The following is a 16,191-nucleotide window of genomic DNA, read 5'->3' as shown; positions in this document are numbered from 1 at the left end:
CCAAATTACTCTAAGAATTCAATGCAATCCCATTAGTTTCCTAGTAGATTTTTTTAAGAAATTGATGTTGATTCTACACTTACATAAAAATGCAAAGACAGAGAATTAGCAAAAACCTAGAAAAAGAATAGGTAGAAGATTCCCAATATCTGATGTCAAAACTTACAAAATTATAGTAATGAAAACAATATGATTTTGATAAGGATAAATAATAAATCAATGGAACAAAACAGTACAGTAATATCCTCACACTTTTACAGTCAAATGGTTTGTGGAAAAGGTGCCAAAGATAATTCAATGGTGAAAGGATAGTCTTTTCAACAAATGTGCCTGGAACATGGTTATCTATCTGGAAGATAAATAAATAAACCTGATCCTTACCTCATTCAGTCCCTAAAATTAACTTGAAATGAATCACAGACCTAAAAGTAAAAACTACAAAAATTCTAGAGGAAAAGAAAAACTTTACAACTTTCAGTAAGACAAATATTTCTTAAATAAGACACAGAAAGAATGAATATATACACAGACAACAGCTATGAGGCAGTTGGAGATAAAGATATCATAATGGGATCAGGCTTATTGTTTTCTGGGGGGATCTCATAGTGCTTTCGTCCATACTTCTTTTGAAGCCCATATCACACCAAAATCACTATTTCTTTCAGACAAAATAAATGAGAATAAAAAGCTCTCCATCCAATCTCTGGAACCCTTCGATCTTAACATAAAAAATTAACTTTTACAGAGAGAGAAAGAGAAATTTGAAGGTATGTTTTACCACATCAAACTAGACAACAATGACAGTTGGAGAAAGATTTCAGAATGGATTATAATGAAAATGTGAAAAAAGTCAAAAAGAAAAGGAATTGATAAAAATTTACCAGACATATCTTTACAAGGGAGTAAAAATGAATCTTCTTTTATATAATGAGTATATTCCTAGAAAAGTATAAAAGCAAGTTTTTATCAAAGGAAACTTTTATGCAGTAGAAATTTCTTCACAAGTTAATTTTATTATGAATCATATTATATAGAAAGACCCTTTCATGACTTCAGTAACAAACCCTAATTTATATTTTATATAATTCTAAATCTTGTTGCTTAAAGCCAAATATGGAGTTGAAATATTAATGCAAATTTTAAATACACAATAAACTTACTTATCATAAGAGAAAAAAATCAGAGACTAAAATTGAGAGAAATTATCTTAAAAAGTTGATTTCTCATCTAAAATCATAACAGTGCACCTTCCAGCCATTTTCTGTGCAAAATCATAAGAAGTGGACATGAGAAAGTGGAAATGACATAGAAAAAGGGAAAAGATAAAAGTTTGAAGCTATTCACAAATAATAAGAACACAAAATAACTAGACCTCAATAAAGAAGGAATGAAGACACTTAATCTAAAATTTAAGCTCTCTATATTTATTGGGCTCACTGTATCATCACAGGCTTTTAAAAAAGAAGAAAGAAAGAAAAAGAGGATACAGACCAAGGTTTGCTAGAATAACTAATTTGAACATTTAATAAAAATGCACAATCATAGCTGTTATACACGAAACACCAAGTATGTACAAGTAACAAATAATCTCTAACTCTTAAATAACCTTACAAGATAGGTACTATCATTCCATTTATCTTAACCCCAGAGATGTTAAGAGACTTATCTAAAGCCATATTGTCATTAATAGAAGTGAAGGAATTTGAACCTAGGTCTGTCCTTTGAAAACAGCAATCTAACTCCCAAGCAGTGTCACGTAACATTTTTTTAAAAACAGATCTGGTTTCATTTACAGTGATTATAGTTGTAAAAGAAATCCTTTAGGGAATTACAGAATCCTAAACAACTTATAAGGTAGCAGCATTGCTAGAAATTCCACTGACTGAGGCCAAAAATACCTACCAGAATTAAAGCAGAAAGCAACATGACTATGACATATCACTAATAAGATAGTAAGAATCTTTTTTAAATTTCTGGGAAATTTTCACTAACATTTGTTAGTCCAACAGAAAGCCAAAAATAGAATGAAATGGGTTTGTAGTTCAATTTAAAAAAAAAATCTCAAACACTTTGATCACATCTTAAGAAAGCATTTCTAAAACTGGATGTTAGAAGGTGAACAGGCACAATGAAAATAAAGTATATACCAAATAGAGATAACAACTCAAGCCTTAAACTATTCAAGGGAATATAGATAATTATCCTGATTTATTAGGGGAAAAAAGCTTCTCTGATCAACTACCATTCTGAAAACAAGCAGTTGTTGTTAGAAAATAAAATTATTTTAAACTGAAGAAACACGATCATAATACTCCATCTGAAATATCAGTGCAAAAAAGAGATATCCAAAACCTAGATAAATAACTAGAATGCATCCTATCAAGAAGGTAAGCTGGAGTAAAAAACAACAATGTATATCTCAAACACAAAGGAAAAGAATTAGACACTGAAAGCAAACTTCCAAAGTATAAAAAAGGAAGGCATTCACTAGTGTTCCAGCTCAATGAAGCCAATTCCACATCTTGCTGAAGTACAGACTATTAAAATATTAATAACTGTACTCAGTCAATAAAATGTTACATTAAAATAAGAAAGCCCAAAAGGTTCTGTGAAAGCAGAGGAAATTTCTACCTTTGGCCACTTGGGATTGAGAAGTCGAGCTTTGATTGCATCGTCCAGTGCCTTGTCATACTGCTGGATTTTCATATAGGCTGCAGATCTATTGCTGTATAAGATACAGTTCTGAGGGTCAACAGCCAGGGCTTCATTGTACAGAACAATAGCTGTGTGGAAATCTCCATCATGACAGGCCTGATTACTCTGACGAACTTTCTCAACAAATTCAGCTTTGCTCAGCACTGGTCCATCAGGACTTCTCCGGCCAATAGTCTTAGCACCAAAGAGAGGAATCTACAAATAAAGAAACTCTGTGAGATAAAGTTCAGTTAATCCAGAGATGTTCCTTGTTGAAATTTCAAAAGAATATGGACATTCTTCATAGTCTGCTTTATATTACAGTTAACTTTTGTGCCCAGAAAGACAACACACTTTCCAAGAAGCAGCAAACATAGTACCTTAAATACATATGTATGTGTGTTCATATATACACATATAGTTACAAACATACATATTTATTTTTTTTAATTTTTTTATACATATTTATATGTGCATATATTTTTTGTTTCAGAGAATGAATGAACGAATAAATGCAAAAAATAATCAGGCTTTTCCTTGGCAATTTAAAGTTATACTAAGAAAAAAACAAAATGCAAACCAATGCAGACAACACGATCTCAATTATGTTAAGATGGCTGCATTTATGAAATTAACAAAAGGAACAAGATCAAAGTATCAACTATGCTAAGTTATCTTTGGATACAAGATTACGAGTTATTTTCTTAAAATTTTCTTCTAACCCAATGTGACGCAATGAGCACATGTAAGTCTTAAATTTAAAAAAATAATAACCTTTTAAAAAATAAATTTTCATGTACCAAGGAATCTTTTTAGACTGGCAAATTTGGTAACTATAATTTGCCTACCACCATGAAATTTCAAAGACAAACATCAGTTTTGGGAGATCATCAAAAAGGAAAAAAAAAAACTGCTGTAAATTGTATCTTGGCAATTTAAACCCTGTCTCTGACGTTGATTTTTCCAAATCACTAAGTTTTCTATGACTTTATAGCAGTGACCTTAAAACAAAAGGGAATAAATGAGTCAAATGTTATTCATTTTTAAAAAAGGAAAATTAGGAACTGCATTAGAATCCCAAGGATAGATGCTTAAGACAGCAGTGTCAAGAGAAACAGTTCGCAATTTCAAGTAGGCGTGCCCTAAGTGATATTAAAACAAAAAATTTAATTTCCTTCCCCAAGTCTTCCTTTAAGACTCAGTCCAGTCCCTCCATTCAAAAGTGGACAGATCTAATAGGTAACAGATACAACAGGTACAAAAGTAACAGACTCCTCACTGAGGTAGTTGCATTAAAAAAGAACAGACTCCACAGAGAGGAGGAAGACGAAGCCAATCTCCCACATAGGCAATCAAATTTTTTCCTCTACTCATGGGGTATCATATCCTAGCTTTCTAGGACAATTTAAAATTTCCTAGGAATTTCAAACATCAGTGCCTAAATTATATCCCTCAAATTCCTCATACTAATATAGAAGTAGCCAATAATGTATACTCTGGTTGGGGTTCTGTGTTTTTTTAAATTATGATCATGAAACATATTGCTTGAAAGTGAATGGACTATGGAACATTGAGCAAATGACCAGGATTTTCCTGAAGAGTCTTGATTAATTTTTTAATGATTTCAGCCACACCAAACTAATGGATCAATATAAGACATTTAACAATGTATAAGATATTTCATTTTGGGAAACAGTCATCATCATGACTCTACTTAAGGGCAGTACTATCCATAAATTATAGAACAAATTCAACATTTGAAAATTCAGGGGTACAACATAAAAATAGCAGTAACAGTAATAGAAGTAAAATTTGTTAGGTTCATACGTGGCCTAAAAGTGAAAAAGACATAATCCTACTATTACAGCATTCCTTGCTTCTCAGGGTAATTTGGTTCTACTTCAAAATAGATAAGAATCAAATTAAGAAAAGAGTCTGCATTCTATTATTTCCATATACAGTAATACAAAGTAACATTTTCCAAAACATGTTCCAAGGAACCCCTAGGTCCTCTGGAGACTGGGATAAACAAAGTTAAAATAAGTTTCTTCTTTAGTGGAAGACACTTAGACAGTGCATGGAATCCTCCAGGCCAGAACACTGGAGTGAGTGGCCTTTCCCTTCTCCAGGGGATCTTTCCAAACCAGGGATCAAACCCAGGTCTACTGCATTGCAGATGGATTCTTTACCAGCTGAGCCACAAGGGAAGCCCAAGAATACTGAAGTAGGTAGCCTGTCCCTTCTCCAGCAAATCTTCCCAAGCCAGGAATCAAACCAGGGTCTCCTGCATTGCAGGCAGATTCTTTACCACCTGAGCTATCAGGGAAGCCTGCTAAGAGTTATTTCACACATTGTAAATCTGATAGAGGAGATAGCTATTATACATAATAAGATCAAAGTATCTTTTTGATGGAGTACCTAGCTGGACGAGAAAATGCTCGAACCACTGATGTAAACTATTAAATAATGCCTCTGAGAGCAAAGAAAAACATCATGAAAAAGTTAGTGCTAGTGCAGAAAGATTATAAATACTAGAGTTCTCCAACACCATCATCATCACAAAATGCCCACAAATGTAAGAGAAACATACACTCTAGTAGGTGTCCATAGAAGCATCTAATTTGTCAAAATATGTCTGAGTCTACTCAGCTAGTTACAATGTGGTCCTTAGGAGGCTAAGAAATGGCAATTTTTGTGTATGATTTTTTAAAAGAGATATAATTTCCTTTGTCCTTCTCTATCTTCTCTGCAATTGATAAACTTGGCAATACAGAGAGATTTTTTTTAAAGGTTTGAAAAAAAAAACTAAAAAGGTTTGCATGTATTTCTCAGATTATATAGTACCTGGAATAAATGGCCATATTAAATTCATAGACTACTAAGGCGAATATACAGTACCATTCAAGGAGACCAAAAAAAAGCAAAGTTTTGAAATACCACTTAATTCCTCTGATATTCTTTCTTTCCTCATATATTTCATATAGGTATAGTTTATGAATGTCAACATCCGTTAACATTGTTGTTTTCTTCTGACCCTCTGACAGACTCATCTTAAAAGGATAGAAGTGTCAGTAACATATGGACCAAACTGACTCAGACTATTCAGCCACATACAATTACTTAACATAGCTCCAGTCCTGTTATAAATTTTGACTATTCAAATGATATAAAAAATGCTTATCAGGTATTAATATCTGCATGGAAAAACTTATTTTTAAAAAAGTAAAAAGATGAGTCAAGTAAGTTTAAAAAAAAAAACTATTTGTAATACATGATAAAAAGCTAATTTGCTTACTATATAGTGAAAGAAAAGTAAAAGTTGCTCAGTCATGTCTGACTCTTTGCAACCCCATGGACTATACAATCCATGCAATTCTCCAGGCCAGAATACTAGAGTGGGTAGCCTTTCCCTTCTCCAGGGGATCTACCTGACCAACGAATCAAACCGGGGTCTCCTGCACTCCAGGTGTATTCTTTACCAACTGAGCTATCAGGGAAGCCCTTAATATATAAAAATCTACAAATAAATTAGAAAAAAAAATCCAGTGGAAAAAGCAAAGAATATGTACAGGCAGATCATGAGAAAGGAAATTTATATGGCTTTTAATCATATTTTTAAATGTGTGGCTTCAATCATTTTAAAAGAAAATCAAACCATGAAATATCACTTTTCACCTCTCCTACTAATGGGGGAAAAAAATACATTTTAATGGTAAGAGAATAAAGAAAAAGTCCCACACATACATTGTTGGTGGAAGTGCAAGCTGGTGTAATCATAGAACAATTTAGGAATATCTTAAAAAAAAAATGTAAAAGATACACACCCTTCAAATTCTAGAAGTTTTTCCTACTTCTAGTAAATTAGACTTCAGATACATTAACCTATGTAAACAAAGCTATATATACCAGGATATTCATAATAGCATCATTTGTATGAGCAGAGCTCTTGGGTGAACAGGTACATTGTCAATGAGCAGTACTATTTTGAAAGGAATCTTTTTTTCTGAGCAATAGATTTCAACAGTGGGCTTAAAACAGTCAGTGAACCATGTTGTCAACAGATGTACTGTCATCCAGGTAGATAGATATAGCATAATCTAAGGACCCTAGGATTTCTTGAATAGTAAATAGCATTGGCTTCAACTTAAAGTTTCTAGCTGCAATAGCCCTAATAAGAGTCAGCCTGTTCTTTGAAGTTTCAAAGTCAGACACTGACTTCTTCTCTGTAGCTATGAAAGTCCTAGATGGCGTCTTCTTCCAACAGAAGGCTGTTTCATCTACACTGAAAATCTGTTGTCTAGTGTAGCCCACCTTCATTAATTACCTTAGTGAGGTCTTCTGGATAACTGGCTTCTATGTCACCACTTGCTGTCTCATATTCCACCTTCCTGTTATGGAAACAGCTTCTTTCCTTAAACCTCATAAACCAACCTCTAAAAACTTCAATTTTTTCCTCAGCTTCCTCGCCTCTCTCAGCCTTCACAGAAGTAAAGAGAATTAGGGGCTTACTGCAGATTAGACTTTGGCTTACAGGAATGTTGTGGCTGGTTTGATCTCCTACCCAGACCCCTACAACTTTCTCCATGTCAGTAATGAGGCTGTTTCACTTCCTTATCATTTGCCTGTTCATTAGAGTAGCACTTTTCTCCCCCACAGGTTTAATAAGCTTCCCCCTTCAGTGTCTATCTGCAGTGCCCAGTATTCCTTTGAAATACCAGACAGACTTAGCAGTGGCCAACAGTAAAGCTTAGACCTCCAAAGTTTAAAAGCTCTGGTCCTTTGAGCATTCTGTGTTGCACTTGTCCAAAACTGGTGACTCTCTATAGTTGAAGAGCTTTAAATATACCAGTGAAAAAAGTTTTCTCCTCTTCAAGGGGAAGAAAGAAAAACACTCCTCAAAACCCAGCAGATCTGTCAGTAGGGGCTTTCCTCCTGCCCATCTCCTCAGGTTAGTTTTTTGCAGTGGAGCAAGAGACCAAAATCTAACTTGAGTTACAAGAAACAAGACAGCGATGGCTATAAAGGGAGTGACAGAAGCAGCAGATTCTCCTTTACCTCCCACATCCAATATATGTGCCTCACAGAAAAACAAAAATAACAGGTCCACAAAATACAACAGCTAGAATTATAAAAAATCCATTCATCCAATGGTGGTGCAGTATTAGTCACTCAGTCCTGTCTGACTCTGTGCCACCATGGACTGCAGACTGCCAGGAGCCTCTGTCCATGGCATTCTCCAGGCAATAATACTGAAGTGGGTAGCCATTTCCTTCTCCAGGGGATCTTCCTGACCCAGAGATCGTCTGCATTGCAGTTAGGACACATACAACATTTACCAATTAAGTCTGGCATCTTATACGGGTACAATTAATTGTGCCCCAAAACAACCACAATACTAGCATCACAGATAACCATAACAAATGAAATAAAAAATTTTTTGAAATATTGTGAGGATTACCAAAATGTGACACAGAGATATGAAGTGAGCAAATATGAAGTGGGCAGGAGGAGAGGAGGGGGAGAATGCCACCAATAAACTTGCTCAAAGCAGTTGCCACAAACCTTCCATTTGTAAAAAAGAAAAAAAAAAAAATGCAGCCTCTGCAAAGTGCAATAAAACGAAGCACAGTAAAATGAGGCACGCCAATATTTTAGCTTGCTCCTTGGAAGAAAAGCTATGACCAACCTAGACAGCATATTAAAAAACAGAGACATTACTTTGCCAACAAAGGTCAAAGGACTACTGGTTTTTCCAGTAGTCGTGTATGGATGTGAGAGTTGGACTATAAGGAAAGCTGAAGGCTGAAGAATTGATGATTTTTGAACTGTAGTGTTGGAGAAGACTGAGAGTCCCTTGGACTGCAAGGAGATCAAACCAGTCCATCCTAAAGGAAATCAGTCCTGAATATTCATTGAAGGACTGACACTGAAGCTGAAACTCCAATACTTTGGCCACCTGACTCAAAGAACTGACTCACTGGAAAAGACCCTGATGCTGGGAAAGATTGAAGGCAGGAGGAGAAGGGGATGACAGAGAATGAGATGGTTGGGTGGCATCACCAACTCTATGGACATGAGTTCAGGTAAGCTCTGGGAGTTGATGATGGACAGGGAGGCCTGGCGTGCTGCAGTCCATGGGGTCACAAAGAGTCAGACACAACTGAGCAACTGAACTGAATATTTTAGCCCATGACAAAACTGCCAATATTTATATTAAAAGCAGATATGCTTTAGATAGCTCATGATTTTGAAATGTTGTGGGAGGAACATGGCTTTCTTACTTCTAGTGTAAATTAAACTTAAAATGGCCCCTATGTTCAGGAATTATTGGATGCAATACTTTTACCTACCACTTTAGCTATTAAAATCTCAGGGCATTCTAAACTTGACTCTCTGGAAGCTAAGGGAAATCACCTTGCTGACATCTCTGCAAGGAATGCTACCCTTAAAGGAACCAACAATCGCCAAACCTCTGTCATGGTCGAAAGGGATATTTCCCTAAATGATAACTTAGGAAAACTGGCTAAAGAAGCCCAACAGTGGCCTCAGAAAAAAACAAAAACAGGATTGGAAACTCAATAATTATTGACTTGATAAAAAGAGAAAGCTCTGGTTTGGACCAAATAACAACCCAGCCCTACCAGAGACTCAAATTCTCAATCCTTACCATCGTACCTGCAATAAGCCACTGGTCTACTAACAAAATGATAGCCTTCATGAATCAATATTGGTGAGAAAACAATAACAAGGCCACAAAAAGTGCCTACCTCACTTGTCTCATTTACCTGAAGAACAACCCAGGGAGGCCTGTTAGTACTGCTCTCAGACATTTTAAACTGCCCAATGGACCACTTGAGGTCTGACAAAATGCATATCATACAACTTCTTCTGTCTCATGAATATAAGTATGTTTTAGTCATGGTTTGTATGTTATCACACTGGATGGAAGCCTTCCCTTACAGACAGGCTACTGCCTCTTTTGTGGCTGAAAAGTCCTTTAGGAAAAAAATTATCCCTACCAAAAGAATGCTTCTCAAACTTCACAGTGATCAAGAACACATTCTATGGCCACTTCCTTCAACAAGCCTGAGTAGTCTGGCTGGTTTTACAACACTTTTACTGTGTTTACCACCCTCAATCCTCTGGTTTAGTCAAATGCCCAAATGGCATTATTAAGATTGGAAAAATTTGTAGAGGCTCTCCAAATACCTTAACCAAAAGCATTGTCATTGGTCCTTCTAAATCTTAGATCCACCCCTTTTGGAATTCATAAACTTTCACCCTTTGCAATAGTCATAGGATGCCTAATGCACTTGGTCCTGGTTCTTTTGATGTGCACCTGATGAAAAGGAGAGATACTCCAATATTGCAAAGGTCTAATTGCTTCTATTAAAAATAGCCATGCTTTGGTACAGCAATCTTTTCACAGTGCACTCTCAGGAAACAAAGTACTTAAGCATCTCATCTTGAAACCTGGAGATTTCATCTAAAGGAAACGACACCTCCAGGAGAGTATTTTTAAAAGTTAATGTTAAAATACTGCTGCATTTAAAGTAACTATACACAAAAAGTGATAAAATACTACACAAGAAGAAACTTTTTTTTTAATGTTTGATACAAACTCACTTTCACAACTTTCTCTGATCAATCCAAATACTATGACAGAGACTTCCCTGGTAGTCCAGTGGCTAAGACTGCGTTCCTAATACAGAGGCCCTGAGTTCATTCCCTGGTCAGGAAACCAGATTCCACATGCCACAGTTAAGACCCAGTGCAACCAAACAAATAATTCTTTTTCTTAATGCTATGACAATCATGGCAAACCAACTACATTTTGAAAAAAATTCAACTAGTATTAAACAAACTAAATCTAACTCCTCCAACTTCAACTAGAAATAAATATGTACTCTAAAGCAGAAGAGTAGGGAATTCCCTGGTAGTCCAGTGGTTAGGACTCTATACTCGCTGCTGAGGCCCTGGGTTCAATTCTTGCACCAGGGAAATAACACCCCATAAGTTGCATGGTACAGTCAAATATATATGTACAGGTATGCAGAGAGAGAGAGCGCAGTGTAAAACCGTTTGAGACATTTAACTATACCAACTCTTTAATTAAAGAAAAAGGAATAAGCTCAAAAATTAATATTTATTAAGTAGATATCTACATTTTACCCACACAGGAAATTCAAATGAAGAATAAATTTCTGGAATCCATTTTTTAACCAACCAAAAACCTCTTTCAGGAAACCAAAACTGTATTTTTATTTTTCAAATCTGTCCTTGGGCTAAAATTCTGAATCAATAAATTACTTACAGTGTTAATTATCTTTTATTTTTAGTTAACAACTTTTAATTTGCATTATAAAGACTGATTCCCTTCATTAATAAGAAAGGAAGATATAAGCAAAGATTTTACAATTCTTCTATTTCAGAGATGCATCTGAAATTACAACCATTCCTTTACTATCTTAAAAACTAATATTTTTATATATCCTCATTTTGTTTGATACTTTTCTTCATTATCTGGTTTAATTCCCAGTATTCATTCAAGAAACATTTATGTCAGATATTGCATTAAGTATTAGTTTAATAACAGTTTTATAACTTTAAATACTTAAAAATAAACTGCTTACCCTGCAGTTAATTTTATATTTTGATTAATAAAGTTGAGATAATAAAATGAAATAATAAACTCAGTTTCAAGTACTCATCCTTTTGCTCTATCATCATTATAAAGACTCAAATTTCAGAATACTGTGCCAACATAACCTTAAACCCCAAAATGAAAACTAGATGTTTACAAAATATCCAGGGGCATTCCTATATTACTGTCCAGCAGTAAGTCTAACATTCCATAGCAAAAGATAGTTATAATGGATTATTATTTGCTTAATGATCATTCAAATCAGTCTAGTGCAATGGTTAAGAAAGTAAACTCCAGAGCCTAACTACTAACTTAGATTTCAGGGCAAATCAGCTTCCTAACTGTGGAACTTGAACAGGATACTACTTAGTAACCTTGCAGTACCTCAGTTTTCTTTTGTGCAAAAAGAGGTATAATAACTATCTCATAAGATAGTTGTGAGAATTAAATGAGTTAACTTATGTAAAGGACTTAGAACAGTGCCTAAAACATAGTAAACACAAAATGTTAGTGATTAAAATCTGAAATCAACAGACCCTATACTTAATGGAAGGAACACTGCCAACATACAGTATTTTATAATTTACATGACTCTTCCAAATATACCTAATGAAAATTTTACTTTTTATGAAGTATATTTTGAATTTATGACCAATTTCCAGAACAATTTTTATAAATAGTCCTCATAAATCTTCATAGAGATTAGGAAGTAATTTAACAAGAGCATTACTTGACAGTGGAGCAACTTTCAAAAATCCCATTTCTGCATAAACTAAAAGATTCAAGACAGCACTCTACACAAAATATTACATACAGAACAAAAGCATTTGTGACTGTTTTTCGTACTCTCTCAGGAAATTGTGCAATCCCCATAGTACACTTTTCCCAAGGACAAGAAACTATACACAAGGTCAAACGTCCAATAAAGGTGCCTGAATTCCAAAATCATATTAGTAACATGAAAATTTCTGAGACAGAAATGAGAATGACGAAATCAAACCAGTCAATCCTAAAGGAAATCAACACTGAATACTCATTGGAAGGACTGATATTGAAGCTCCAATACTTGGCCACATAACGCGAAGAGCCAACTCATTGGAAAAGACCCTTATGCTGGAAAGGACTGAAGGCAGGAGAAGGAGGAACCAACAGAGGATGAGATGGTGGGATGGCATCATCAACTCAACGGACATGAATTTGAGCAAACTCCGGGAGGTACAAGTTGCAGTCCATGGGGTCACAAAAAGTCGGGCACAACTTACCAACAACAAATTCACTCCAAAATAAAAAGTACTGTTTCAACCTAAGTGCTTAGCCTTATTAAATATATACTCTCCAGTATCAAACTATACTAGGTAAATTTCAGGAAACTAAGCTCATAGAGGAGAAGGCAATGGCAACCCACTCCAGTATTCTTGCCTGGAGAACCCCAGGGACAGAGGAGCCTGGTGGGCTGAGGCCTCTGGGGTTGCACGGAGTTGGACACGACTGAAGCAGCTTAGCAGCAGCAGCAGCAAACTCTTAGAAGACGAAGGTCACAGGGTAAGTCTTACAAAGTTGATGGCTTCCTCTGTGCTATAACTTGGCATAATAATCTTATAAATATATAAAGGTTAACATGCTTCCATTTAAAATGTTATCACGTATAGACCTGTGCTTTCTGATAAGAACTGTATTGTTTTGGCTCTTACATTTAGGTCTTCAATATATTTTGAGTTAATTTTTGTGTATGGTGTGAGATAGGGGTCCAAATTCATCCTTTTGTATGTGGATATCCAGTTGTCTGCTGTCCAGCAACTTTCACTAAAAAGATTATTCTGCCCACTTTGAATGGTCTTCACATACTGTTGAGAATCAGTTGACTATACATGTGAGGATTTATTTCCAGACTCTCAATTCCATAGACTTATGCTATTCTTATGCTAGTAACACACTGTCTTGATTACTCTCACTTTACAGATTTTGAAACTGGGAAGAGTGAGACCTCTAAGTTTGTTCTTTTTCAAAACTGTCTTGGGAATTCCCTGGCAATCCAGTGGTTAGGATTCCATTTCCACTGCAGGTGGCACGGGTTCAATCCCTGGTCTGGGAACTAAGGTCCTGCAAGCCTCAAACAGAGATCCCAGTAACTTTTGGAATGAAAAAAAGTGAGTCACCCAGTCATGTCCAACTCTTTGTGACTTCATGGACTGTAGCCTACCAGGCTCCTCTATCCATGGAATTCCCCAAGCAAGAATACTAGAATGGGTTGCCATTTCCCTCTCCAGGGGGTCTTCCCGACCCAGGGATCAAACCCAGGTCTCCCACATTGCAGGCAGACTCTTTACCGACTAAGCCACCAGGGATATTATTATTATTTTTTTTAAGCTCAGCTGGTAAAGAATCTGCCTGCAATGCAGGAGACCCTGCTTCAATTCCTGGGTCGGGAAGATCGCTGGAGAAGGGACAGGCTCCCCACTCCAGTACTCTTGGGCTTCCCTGGCGGCTCAGCTGGTAAAGAACCCCCCTGCAATGTGGGAGACCTGGGTTCCATCCCTGTGTGGGAAGGTCCCTTGGAGAAGGGAATGGCTACCCAACTCCAGTATTCTGGCCTGGAGAATTCCATGGACTGTATATCCATGGGGTCGCAAAGAATTGGACACAACTGAGCAACTTTCACAATTTTTAGAATATTGTCCTTTAAATCTAGTAATTACCCTCTTCTCTCATCTCTGTTTGCTTCTACTTTCTGTTTATTTGGTTGACTCTTTTTCAATATGTTTTTCCTTCTAACCTATTCTTACTTTCTTCTTCTCATCTTCAAAACTATTTTTCTTGTGCCTATTATCTAAAAATGAACACCAATGCATGATTTGGCAAAATATAAGCATCAAGTTTTCTGATTTTCCTTTTATGATGACAGAGGGAAATAATAATCTTAGGAAGTTCCATCTTCATCAAAGTGACATTTTTTATGCATTTCTGCAAGTGAAAAGAATACTGATTTTAAAAATTCCCTACCATCTTCTGAAATTAAGTCCACATTAATAGAAACACTACTACGGCAATTTTTTTAACTTCCACTATGGCAAACTTAGGCAGTCATAGCATGGAAATGTCATATATATAATCATGAAAAGGGAAACTGTATACAGTAAGATTCCTTCCCTTATGTAAGAGTCACGGCTAAACTTTTTTTCACTCTTGCAAAACCACAACACAGAGTCAGGTTTCCTGCATTACTGAGACCACCTGCTATTTCTTAGCAATCTGTTCTTTATCCACAACATAGTATCCACAACATAATCATTATTTGTCAACTAGAATCTCAACAACTCACATTTCAGAATACTGCAAGTTAACTTCACACTATTAATTATTAAATACTGCATATTCTCCAGACTGAAATTTCCTCTCCTAGAGGTAATATAGTCTGGAGATGAAAAGAGGTTTTTGGTAGTGGTCGCAGTAAGGGCAATTAGAGCCCTTAAAGACCACCTGCCTCCCCACTTTTACGGTTCTTCTCTCCAGTTACTCTTACTGCTTTCTCAACCTCCCAGTGTGTATGTGTGTGCATAGTCGCTCAGTTGTGTCCGACTCTTTGCAACGCTGTGGACTGTAGCCCACCAGGCTCTTCTGTCCATGGGGATTCTCTAGGCAAGAATACTGGAGTAGGTTGTCATGCCCTCCTCCAAGGGATCTTCCCAACACCAGGACTGAACTCAGATCTCCCACATTGCAGGCAGATTCTTTATCATCTGAGCCACCAGGGATGCTCCAATCTCCCAGTACTACTTTGATGTCCAATAAAATGAACTAGTCTCTGATCTCAATATCCCACAAGTCATGCAGTCAAAAAAAAAAAACAGATATACAGAAAAAGTTCCAGAAAGTTATGCATTAAAATATTAATAGTAATCACTATATTGGCAACATTATGAGGGCGGTATTTTTGCTTGTCTAATATTTTCTAATTTCATACAATGCAAACATGCAGTTTTTGTAATAATAAAAGGGTTTAATTTTGTTTTGGTCATACCACACCACATGCAGGATCTTCCCTCACCAGGGGTTGAACCTGTGTCCCCTGCAGTGGAAGTGTGGACTCAGCCACTGACCCTGAGGAAAGTCCAAAAGTTTTTTTTTTTAAATAAAGACACTATGATTTACATTTTTTATAGAAATATCTATGAGTTATCAGTTTGAGGATGTGCAGGCTATAAATTTAATTGTGATCTTGAAGATAAGTTTTTGTTTAACTAATATTTACAATCAGTCAGTCAGTGAAGTAGCTCAGTCGTGTCCGACTCTTTGCGACCTCATGGACTGTAGCCTACCAGTCCCCTCTGTCCATGGGATTTTCCAGGCAAGAATACTGGAGTGGGTTGCCCATTTCCTTCTCCAGGAGATCTTCCCATCCCAGGGATTGAACCCAGGTCTCCCGCATTGTAGGCAGACACTTTACCATCTGAGCCATCAGGGAAGCCACCATATTTACAATATAAGCAATTATTTTATTTGGTTCATAGGAAATACACATTCAGTGAACATGATTTGTTCCAAGCACCATATCTACATTATATTGTTGCTTCTGATTTCCTCCTACAGAAAACAGCAATCTACCCTAGCTACTAAAGAAACCTCAAAATAAAAGTACTATTAAATTTAAGTTTAAACACCAGGTTCTGTCTCTAAGAGTTTTTCTAAAATAGCAACCACTCTAAAGAAGTAAGAATTGTTACCATCAAACTTAATGAAAAAGCATTGCTTCTAATTTTAGGAAAAATAAATAGTAAAAGAAGAGCACATTAATAAGAACTGTGGAAGAAAAACAGCTTTCAGTTACACTTTTATTTTTAATAATACATACAAAT

General features: G+C 36.0%; 1 protein-coding gene across 5 annotated transcripts in view; it reads right to left on the bottom strand.

Annotated features, from left to right (window-relative positions):
* The window catches only part of TTC28 (tetratricopeptide repeat domain 28), a 570,331-nt gene that overhangs the window by 549,491 nt on the left and 4,649 nt on the right, over positions 1-16,191 (bottom strand). For 4 of the 5 annotated variants that reach the window (XM_043437597.1, XM_043437608.1, XM_043437581.1 and 1 more), the window contains exon 2: positions 2,632-2,910. The exons of the other annotated variant lie outside the window; for it this stretch is intronic. In XM_043437597.1, the coding sequence (XP_043293532.1) occupies positions 2,632-2,910 (279 nt within the window). The remainder of the gene's footprint in view (positions 1-2,631; positions 2,911-16,191) is intronic. 5 annotated transcript variants of the gene reach the window in all.

Source organism: Cervus canadensis, chromosome 1 (assembly GCF_019320065.1).
Source record: "Cervus canadensis isolate Bull #8, Minnesota chromosome 1, ASM1932006v1, whole genome shotgun sequence".
Classification (NCBI taxonomy): domain Eukaryota; kingdom Metazoa; phylum Chordata; class Mammalia; order Artiodactyla; family Cervidae; genus Cervus; species Cervus canadensis.
This window is presented reverse-complemented; position numbering and strand designations above follow the sequence as displayed.